This window comes from Sinocyclocheilus grahami, unplaced genomic scaffold, assembly GCF_001515645.1.
Source record: "Sinocyclocheilus grahami isolate Dianchi unplaced genomic scaffold, SAMN03320097.WGS_v1.1 scaffold89.1, whole genome shotgun sequence".
Taxonomy (NCBI): domain Eukaryota; kingdom Metazoa; phylum Chordata; class Actinopteri; order Cypriniformes; family Cyprinidae; genus Sinocyclocheilus; species Sinocyclocheilus grahami.
The window spans coordinates 377,153-388,631 of NW_015505268.1; the positions used below are offsets into that span (position 1 = coordinate 377,153).

The following is an 11,479-nucleotide window of genomic DNA, read 5'->3' on the forward strand; positions in this document are numbered from 1 at the left end:
ACGCTACAAATTAGATTCACGCATTCATATTTTAGTTTGTGGATTCACTGTCGTATATCCAGCAACTTATTTACTGTGCCAGAGATGTGTGATATTCATGAATGTGAAATGAAGCGGGCTTTTAAATACTGAATAGGCCGACTGCGAATAATTGAAGAGGAATGAGAGTGCATCTAACCTCAGTGATGTCTTTTCCACCAGAGACTTCCCATAAGCCCCAGTGAGCTCAACTTTACACTGCATTCCAGCTCGAAAAAAAAAAGTTCACTCCTTATCGTCAGACACTTCCAGATGAACACAAGCCAGTTTGAATATTTTGAAAGAGATACATTTAGGTCATCAGAAATTAAGCGTTCAGGCCGTAGGGAATGGGAGGGGGATATGTACATTGGCGAAGGAAACTGGCATCTCTGTGCAGACACAAATTATTTTTATCATATTCCTTTTATCTGCCTTTCATTAGCAGTAATGGACCCCAGAAATGCATCAAAGACGGTCAATGTGCCCATTCCACTGATTATAGGTTGACTGTCTTATCTGTGCTGGTGTGGAAAGCCAGAGCAGCAGTGTTCAAAGCATGTCTTCTCCGATATCACTGCCGTTAACACTGCCATCACAGGAAGTGATCTCACAGTCTTCAAACTGAAGCATCTGGGGCTGTTAGAGGAATATTTCTTCAAGGTTTAGTAAAATTCAGAATTCAATTAAATTTTTCAGTTAATATTTTGTTGCATGGAATTTTTATTTAACAACAGTTACCCTTGCACACCTCGATAGGTGCGTAGGAAAAATGAACAAAAAACAGGTCCAACTTCAAAACAAAAAAGAATTGATCCCGCACACTATCTGCACTTGCAAATGTATCAAAATATAAATTGATTCACTCACAACGTTTCAGTCCATGACATGAAGGCCTGATAAAGGTTATGGATTGAAACGTTGTGAGTGAATAAATGTATTCGTTTTTGTTTTGATGGAAGTTTTTAATTTAAATTTTAATTGATTATGCCCTACACAATGTTATATTGGAATTTGAATTGTAATGAGAGGAAAAGGAATTTACTTTCCAATTAATAGACATTCAAAAAAATCCATACAATTTTAATAAAAAAAAATTTATTAAAATTTTTTTAATGAAAAAATAAATGATATATTTACTATGATTATATATTGATTATATTAAAATAAAAAATATTAACTATAAAATTAAATAATGTACAGCTTTATAATTTCATATGTAAAGGCATATTTTTATATTATATATTTTTATGTTTTGTGATTTAATCATTTATTGCAGTTTATTTAAATTTCAATTCTGCATCTTGTTTGCTATTTTTATTCAAATTCAATTGAAATTATGATATTGAATTGTAAATTAAAAAGACTAAATATCACAGAAGTCTGCTCTGCACCTGCTGGCTGTGGCTTTTACCATTCCTAGCACTACAGGGAAATGTCAAAGACTGGCTCTGTCCAAATTCCCTGAAAACATTTCACATGTGGCATGGGCTAGTTAGGACATCTTGTTAGATTTGCAGAATGTTAAGTCCATTCTCGCTTTCAGTGTTGCAGCTGGTACCTGATAACTATTACGGCTCTGTTGCTTTCTCACATTTTCTCTCCCGCACTCCCTTTGGAGAGATCTTCACTCTTATTCTGTTAGTTCTCCCTTCTGCCTGCATGCATCATTAAGTCCTTCAGTCCACCAACTCTTGTCTCTTTCTCTCTCTCTCTCTGTCTCTCAGGGGGTTAAGACTCCCCAGGTGTTGGGTTAGAGGAAGGAGGGTGAGATGAGTGTGAAGAGCCTAAGGGTATTGACTTTCCTGGGAAAACACAGCTCTCTAAAATCAGTAGCCAAATACTGCAATAACTCAACAGCCATTGATCCTCTTTCCCCTACGGCCACATTGATCTATACATTACAAGCTCTGAGACTGGCGGCATGGATCCAGCCTACGCTAACACAACCCTCCCAATCGCCTGTAACTTACTGCCTCTGTCATTATAATCATAATAATAATACATGTGACCAGAAGTAATGTATTCAGTATGATACAGCCGAACGCCAGCAAACCGTGCCTCTGGTTTGCAAGCATTCGAGCTGTATTTGGGGCATCAAAAGTCAGCATTTTACTTGGCCTTTTGGGTATAGTGTTTTGTTTGATTGCCTCAGTCAAGAAGATCCAGCAGAAATAAAACTTGTTTCTGAAACATCCTCTCCACTTCCTGAAAGGGGAGGGCTTATATTCCCTTAGCGGTGCTGCATGCATTCCAAGCAATTGCACAATATCCTAGAAACAGAGGCTGAGAGGATACTGGAGGTGCGGGACTGTTAATATGAAGAGCATTGCTCTCCTGGGCACCAATGTGCCTGTCAGAACATGCCTGATGCCTTCCAGGCTGACAGCCTTTGGCATTGCAAACAAGAGCTGTAGCATCTTTGCTGGGTGAGACCTTTTGTTTAAAAGGCTCAGGGTTGCTTAAATAGGGTGCTGGGTTACAAAATGGGCAGGGGCAGGGTGAGCATCCTCCCCGACCACCTGCTCAACCCATTTCCAGTACTGCATTTTGGTTTGTTTAAGCATAAATTGTAGAAAAGGGGTTGTTTTGTGATGCTAATGGCTGTCATAGGGTTGTCGACTAGGCTGGCGCAGTCCCAAAGGTTTAGGAAGGTAGGGTGTATATGTTTTTGGTGGCTCTAAGCGCACATGTGTATAGATTATACAATTGCCAGAAGCTAATGTACTATGAAACTTTTCAGAGCTTACTTCAGATTATATTGAGTTACTGTTAAAGGTACTGTATAGTTTACCCAAAAATGAAAATGTAGGCCCTACTCAAAAATGATCTCTGTAGACACAAAAACAAAGAATTTTGGGTAATATAAACACATTTTGATTAGTGTTGTCAAACGATTAATCGTGATTAATCACATTCAAAATAAAAGTTTTTGTTTACATAATATATGTGTGTGTGTACTGTGTATATTTATTATGTATATATGAATACACACACATACAGTATATATATTTCGAAAATATTTACAGGTATTTACATGTATATATTTATATTCATATAATAAATATATAAATGTATTTAATATATAAACAAATTTTTTCTTAAATATATATGCATGTGTGTGTATTTATATTTAAATAACAAATATACTGTACACAGTACACACACATATTATGTAAACAAAAACTTTTATTTTGGATGTGATTAATCACGATTAATCATTTGACAGCACAAATTTTTATCTTATAAACTGATTGTTTCCATTTATTTTAATGACTTTTAAAGTAACACTTTTGGTCAAAAACTGAAAATTGTATTTTGTGTCATTTTCGGTGCATGGCCACAATTTTGGTTCATCCCTAATATTTGCATTTATTTCTTCTTGCATTCCTACCATGTCCATGTTTTTGCATCCCTACCAAAGCAAGTCAATCGGATGCAGTGTTGTTGTTTTTGACCCCATTGATTTTCATGTACAGACAAAAACAGTTCAAACATTCTTCAGAATATCTTTAGGTTCATAACAATGTGAGGAAGGGACTAAGAGACTTCAGGAAATGCAGGAACGTAAGGCTGGAACAGATGTCGGGAATCATTGTAAGGGTGGGATTGGATGTCAAAGCCATACAACAAAGATTTTCTCAATCTAGCTATGTAATTGCTGCAGCCTGAGGCCCGGGGAGTTGATTGGAAAACCACGGAGTACCCAGCTGGTATGCAACTTAAAATCATGGGCTGGTCTTGGAACCTGCTCGCTGTGTTCTCACATCAGCCAGAGGTTCTGGCGCCATCCACTACATAAGCTCTTTAAAACTGGCACTAAAGCTTAATGGCACAGGCTCTGTGGATGTGGTGGCTGATGTTTCTCAAAGACCGCTCCCATAGTCGGAGCTCGGAGAGGGACCAGGAGCAGTGCACTTGTTGCCCAGGCCGTGGAACAATGGGCCACTTTGTTACCTTTTCATCCTCAGTGCAGGCAGATGGAACACATTAGCGGAACGTTCCACTGGATGAGCTCTGCGGGGCTGCCGAGCACGTAGAACAGGACCCGGCATGATGTCATCATTTCGTTCAGTTGTTTCACAGCTTGGATGCCGATGTGTTCGAGAGTCTCGCACTAGGAGGTGGTCTGTCAGCAGTATCCTGTCTGTGGCGTATATCGGTGAGATACTTTCACAGTAGCTCCAGTACAGCCTTTTAGAGGAATCCATAACCTGTCTGCTTATATAATGTCAAATTTCAAAGGTTAGAGAAGCAGACATCACAACTTTTCTCTTTCCTGCAAGCCAAGAGTTTGTCAAGAGTATTTACAAATTTATGTTTTTGTATTTGCATAAATCTTAGGGGTGTGCTGAAACAATCACATAATACTTTTCCACGACATTCTAATTTATTGAGATGCACCTGTACAGTATGTGTGTGGGTGACAACATTTGTTGGCTAGGCACCAAAATAAAAATTCTTGGCCAAAACAGCAAAATTATTATTTTAATTATTATTATAATTCTTAATTATAATCTTAAAAAATTGTATTGAAATATTTAAAAATAATAATAGTAATTTTAAATAGTGGATTTTTTTTCTATAACTCTATATATGCTTTTCTGAATTTTAAATTATACAGTTTCAGATCAAATTTTCCACTTCTGTTTGTCCACTTTTCTTTTGGTCAAAAACTAAAAATGGTATTTCATGGAATTTTTGATGGACAAAAGTTTTCTTCATCTGTCTATGAGGCTCTATAAGGCCCAAGAGATATTAAAACTATATTGATGTATCGAATAATGATTTATGTATTCCAATCATATCATGAGGTAGCTGGCGATTCCCAGCCCTATAATAACTACACAGCACCAACTCTCTGATATATGGAAATGTGTGCAGTGACTTGAATGTAGCGAACATTCCCAGTGTGGAAAGACTGAAGTGGAAGTGACATTAACACTGAGCTCCTTCCGTTACTCCATCTCTCTCTCTTTCCCTCTCCTCGGAGACCGAGCAGTGATGCAACCATGCTGATTACCACTTGCATCCGTTTGCCTTACCGGCTAGATATGTTAATCATCTGCTGGATAATTGTCTCTGTAGTGCCTTGATTAAGTTGAGTGACACGTCAAGGAAGTGTGCCTCAAAGCCATACTTCCCCCACCTGAGGAGCCTGTTATTATTTTGGAGTCACAGCCTAAAGTGTCCCCCCATGAAATGACTAATTATCCAACATTGGTTCCACAGGTCTCCTCTTTAAGAGAAAAGTGACTCCTTTGATAGTGATATGAATCTCGGCTCTGTAGAGGAACGACACATTCCCTTGGTGGAGAAAAGACCTCAGCAGCTCATCAAATACTCAACCTCCTCTTTTATTCCACTGATCTTACGTCCCGCATACAATGACAGACACCCGTGAAGTGATATAGCATACGTGCTTTCCGAACATCTTGCTCCGTTAATGTGATGTCTGACCAAAAGTGAGAATCATTTGTTGATTATTATCTGTCCCTAAAAAGCCAGACAGTTTTTCATAGTGCGGTGTCACACAGGGGTAAACCGAGGTTAGCTCAGCTTTCCTAATTGCTGCCATAACAGCGAAGCACGTTCAAGCCGTAATTAAAAGTGTGTGGTTTTTTAGCTGTGTTGTCTGCGTGTTTGAAGAGGCTGGGGTGGGTTTCTCTTCATCTTCCCTGGTGGCTCTCCACTTTAAAGCAGCCTGCGCGCCCTGCCTCTACTGTCAATCACAGTTTAAAGTTCATGAAATTTCTATGAGGATCGATCCAGGGAGGAGGAGGAGGTAGGAGTGTTTGGGGGTTGCAGGGGTTAGGGATGGGGGAGTCAGGCCGTAATGATTGATCAGAACTTGCACTTTGAATCTCAATTCTTGTTTTATTCCTTCTGAGTGGTGCGAAGAAGCACATTCCGATTTTTCAGTTAGTTGCGGAGCAAGGCGTTTCCATGTGCCGCGACCTTTTTGACGCGAGGGCAAAGAGGAGATGGATATGTTGAAATCGATGGCATGCAACAGGGGGTCTTCAGATGTTTGTTAACAAGCCAGAACGGCGACCTCGCAGCGACAGAGTAGAACAAGAAAACAAATCGCTTCCTCTCACGTCGCCCCATTGCGCATCTGTAAATGTCTTCCCCCTAAAGAGTAGCGGAGCAATCTAAGTGCGAGATACGCATCTGCAGGTGAAAGAGCGGCTCGGAGCCATTCTCTCCCATATCAATCATGTAGCACATGAAAATGAGAAATTGAGGCATGTTGCGTCGGAATCCGAACCCGCATCAAATTCCCCATTCCATCAATGTGCTTCCCATGGACAGAGCAGGGTTTGATCAAGTGTTTTAGATGGGCCGAAGGCTCCATCTGAAATCGTTCAGTCTGCGTTAGAGGGAGACCGCTGAAATAGCCTCTCTCTGAATGACGCAGACACGCAGTTGCGATTGTGGCCTAGGGGGGCATGACTACGCTTACGATCGCTGCATCACAGGGGCTAAGGCGGAGAGAACGGGAATGGATATGGCACCTAAAAAGCCCTGTGTTGTAAAGACAGACGCCATCAGGGAGAGGCGAAACATGATCAGCCGGGGGGGCGGTTGGAAAGTGGGAACAAGAGAATGTAAATAGAAAAACAGAGGAGGGTAAATAGATGTAAGCCCATTGGAGAGCATGGATGTAAACAAGCAGAGACTGAATGTATATACAGTTGGCAGGAGACAAGTTATTGGGGCTGGGCTGGGAAATTAGGCGCTGTGATAGGTTGTGGAGCAGGGTTGTGTGCCATTCAGAATAGTTTTTACAGTCCTGAATTGGAATTGAATTTGAACTCAGAATAGTCTTTAATTCCAATTACATTCCTGAATTTGAATTTAAATTGAGGTAGCATACAGGATACAGCATTGCAATTCGAATTTGATTGTAAGGCAATGAAATTAAATAAGGAAATTCAAAGAAAAAAAAGGAACATTTTAAGTATAAAAGCTAATCTTGAGACTAAATTTTAAATGTTGCTTGACAAAGAAGGATTTTAAAGTTTAGAAAGATGTTTAAAAAGCATTGAAGCTTTAAATATAATGGATGGATGGATGGAATGTACGAATGAACGAACAATGGATGAATATGACGGAACGATGGATGGATGATGGACTGAGAAGACATGTAGATATATAGAATGATGGATGGATGGAACAAACATAATAAATTACTATATTTATAATAAACTTAATGAATTTAACTGAATAAATTAACAATTGTGTACAAGGAATTACATGTGTTGAATTAATTTGAATTGCAGTTCCTTTTCTTGTCACTCCAATTCAAATCCCAAATCAACATTCATATGTGTTGTGTGTGGAGCCAATTATTCATTTACATTCTCTGCTTTTTCTTTCATTCTTGTTGTATATCTTTCCTCTCCTCTTTTATTTCCCTCCTTCTTTTATTAGTAAGCATTGCCCTCATTAGATCTGGCTATCATGAGTTGGTGTGTGTTGAGTGGTTTCCCAGTCAGCCCTATTTGACCTCTGACTTCTGCAGAGCGTGTAATAAGAACAGAGAGGTATGCTGGGATTGATTTTAGAGTTTCACGCACTACCTCTAATTTGCTAGATAGATAGCGCTCCGGCGAGCTCATATGTGAAGACAAACGCAGGTGTGCCGTGCAGGTTAACTGCATGTCAGAGGTCAGACGCTCAACGGTTTTGCTGATGTGCATCGATGATGATGGGGGACACGATTCAGACTCGACCCTGCAGTGCTGATGATCAAAAGCTTGACAGTAATAGATGTAGTTATGCAAGCAGATGAGGAAATGCTTTTTTGTGTCTCGTTTATGGCAGCTCATTGTGTTGTCCCATCCCGCTGGACATCTGAAAGAGGAAATCATATTAATCTTTCGCTGTTACCTCACACTCCATAGCAACCTTCTATTTAGCATCAGTAGATCTCAGTGGAGAGTGTGATAACCTTCAAACGAGAACGAGAGAGAGAGAAAAGAGATATGCAGCCCCACAGCGCCTGCAATAAGGAGATTATTAAATTAATAATAAATATACATCCCTCTATTCGTCTCCTCCAACACACACACACACACACACACACATACACTCGCCACCTCTTCAGCGAACTGCATTATCTTTCCCTTTTCGCAATCGCGCGTCAGGCACAGCAAAGACGCGTGGATGGCTGAGAGGAAGGGAGAAAAAAATCAATACAAATTACGATGGAGAAAGTGGCACTGATGGCTAGAATTGCAGCATATGTTTACACTAAATCAGGCAATCTATCTTCATATGGGCTGTGTAATGCAGGCGGGGTCAGGGTTCGGCCCGCACGCACACACTCTCCAATTACTCCCACTTCTCCACGGGAGGCAGCCGTATCGATTGGCTGAGAGGACAGAGGCCCTGCAGGCAGCCAATGGGGCGCTGGGGTCAAAGTTCAGGGGGATTTTAATAAGAGAAGTAATGGGCTTAATTTCTTGGGGGTGTGATAGAGAGACAAAGCCCTCCCTCTCATGTCCCCTGTCCGACGGTTCATTAAAGTGCAAGTTTTATGGGATTGCTTTGTGAAATTGCTCTTATGGATGTTCTTCTTCCGATGTTCCTGCATCTAGTTCATTTTCTCTCATCTCATTCTTTCTTTCTTCTATCCTCCCTCATCTTTTGTTCTTTCAAGATCTCTCCTTCTGTCTTACTCTCTTATTTCCTGACACCTTATATCCAGATGGTGGTGATTAGCGCACAGAAGACTGTCCAAAAACGACACAACAAAACAAAACAATGGCACGTAGATCGCTTACTGAGTCTAATCACACTGCCGTTTGATCAAACCGCAGTTCTCCTGACTTGGAGAAGGAACATGATCGTTTCCACTGTGCCTTTCTCAGAGACTGTTCCCTCACTTTCACAGGGGCATTGAGTCACAAAGACCCCCACACACCCCCTCCTCAGCAACCGCTGTCACTCAGCCAGCTCTTTTCTCCTCCTTGCCGTGAAACCGGCTCAAACTAATTTGATTTAGCAGCTTGCTGAGACCCATTCCCGAGGAAAGAAAACAAATATTGTTATAATGGTAATAACATCTATTTGCCGCGCACGACAAACGGCACCGGGCCCTTTGAAAAGAGGCCCCTGCTCCTGCGCAGCCACCTTATTCTTATTCATGAAAGCACCGCTTATGCATATTAGTGCAAACTAGGTATTCTACTCGCTAGCATTTGGACTGTCAATCATCCTTACGGAATACAAGAGGCACCAGTGACACAAGCGGACCGGGCAAGAAGGCTGACAAATTGTCCCCAAAGTCAAATTTGACAGCCTTTTATGATTAATGGGCTTGATTATGGAGAAATATCTCCCTAACTGCTTTCCGGGTGTTTCTTTCTGCCGTCGTATCGCGACAGAGATGGGAAAGAGGGGCTATGCGGAGGTGCTGTTTGCGGCGAGAGAATGAAATAAACGTGAGCTGGGTTGAGAGAGAAGAAAAGAATTGAATTAGGCAGGAAAGGTTAGAGTTTGGTGAATAAAGAAATGTAAAGAGGGACAGGAAGGCCATAGGGCTTCACTAAACACTTCATAAAACAAATTCACACAGGGGGAGGCCTGGATTGATGCCACAGGGACAAACGTAAAAACAAATATACAGGGAGAAACCTACACAGATACACGCTGATATTTAACCCCATGGCAGAGAACTCTGGGAAATGGACAAGATGACATAACAGCCTGTTTCTGAGAGAACTGCAGTCAATTAAATCAAATAAACATCTTATTTTCGGTTTCTCCCGCAGCTCTGAATGAACCCACCATAGACTACGGCTTCCAGAGGCTACAAAAGGTCATCCCTCGTCACCCTGGAGACCCGGAGAGGTTACCTAAGGTAAGTGTGGTCACCAGAAAATGCTTTCGCTGCTTTCAAAATCACCCATTTTGTTTTCCCTGGCCGTGCTTTGGATTTACACAGGCTCTCCTACATTTGAAAGAAACGCTTGACATAAATTTGAAAATGGGTGTAAAGCATTCGCTAGATGGGAGTTGAATATTTCAGCCTCAGATTTGGCATTGCATCTCCGTTCTTGCTGAAAAGGATGTGTGTTTTCTTATGTCTGTGAAGCAAACCTTGATTCTGAAAGCCTGAGGGTCTTCTGTTTGATAGCGTAGAAGAGCAGCTCGTACTGGCTTGTGAATGAAAAAGCAACTGTTTGTGTGATGCTGGCTTTGAGAGGGTGAGATGGAGGTTAGATCGGCACTGTTATGCACGCTGGTGGCACATTGCAGCTTTGGGGCAGCAACAAGCAACAAATCAAAGTATTCATATAAATACAAAACACGTGTGTGCAAAACTCAGTGTGCCGTCAGGTGCCCTGGGCAGTTTGCCGCCTGGTTAGTATGAAAAGATTATTTTCCCCTAAAAAGGCAGGAAGCTAAGTGAGAGAGATTCTTTTGGGCAAGGCACTGGTGTTGGAGGGGATCAGATCTGATGCGGACTGACACTTTAAAACAGCTGCCAAATTGAAACCATTTATCAAAATCTGACATCTGAGATCCAGTCACCAAAAAAGCAGTTTATTTGTAAATTGATACTAATAGTGAGCATACATTGTCTGGCCGCTTTGATGCTGCGATACGTGGCAAGGGGAGACCGCCAGCTATCACCTCTTATATACTTATACATTCAAGAGGAAAACTCAATAAGAATGTAGACAGATTTTTTTTTCACGCCATCTTTTTTCTGTTCCTGGTGCCTCGGTTTTTTGACACAATCCTATAAATAAATAACCAAGTAAATACATAAAGCAGAAAGTAGGTAAATAAATAACTAAGTGAATGAATAAGTAATTGAGCATGCAAAAAAGTAAATAAATAAATAAATAAAGTTTTGTAAATAACTATTCCAAGCTGTGCATGCACAACCTCATTTGTCCTTTTATCACTGTTATATCTTTGTGTATCAGATGTGTACATATGTAATATTAATGATATGTGCAAAATGTATTATGATACATACATATTATGATATTATGATACATACATATATATATATATACATACATATACACACACATATAGTTATTTTTGGATAACAGATGTGTTTGACTGTGTTTTAGCATATACTTGTCTCCTTCCAAATCCTTGATCAGATCCACAGTGTGTGTGCCAGTGATGGCCCCAGCATTTAGAAACCCAGCTGTGTTTGTCTGACGACCTTTGCTGGGGCCAGGCATGTATCAGGCTTATATATAATTTCATTTCCAGTCCTGGGTTTGGCCATGAGCACACACCTCTCTGTCCAGATAGATCAGGAATATGGATGTGATTCAGGAGGCTGCTCTGTCCCGCAGGCAGCTGTGTTTCTCGCTGGCATTCGGGACACACATTCACAGGCAGTCCCAGGTTACCATAAGGTTAACGACCTGTGAGATCCACTTTAACGGACACCTGGATTATGGCATGTCTTATAAACTCAGAA

The 11,479-nt window shown here is 40.7% G+C and overlaps 1 protein-coding gene across 1 annotated transcript in view; it reads left to right on the top strand.

The window, feature by feature from the left end:
* Positions 1-11,479, top strand: part of LOC107587099 (transcription factor COE3-like) — a 114,818-nt gene that overhangs the window by 85,074 nt on the left and 18,265 nt on the right. Inside the window, exon 12 of the mRNA XM_016274743.1 lies at positions 9,801-9,889. Coding sequence (XP_016130229.1) covers positions 9,801-9,889 — 89 coding nt within the window. The remainder of the gene's footprint in view (positions 1-9,800; positions 9,890-11,479) is intronic.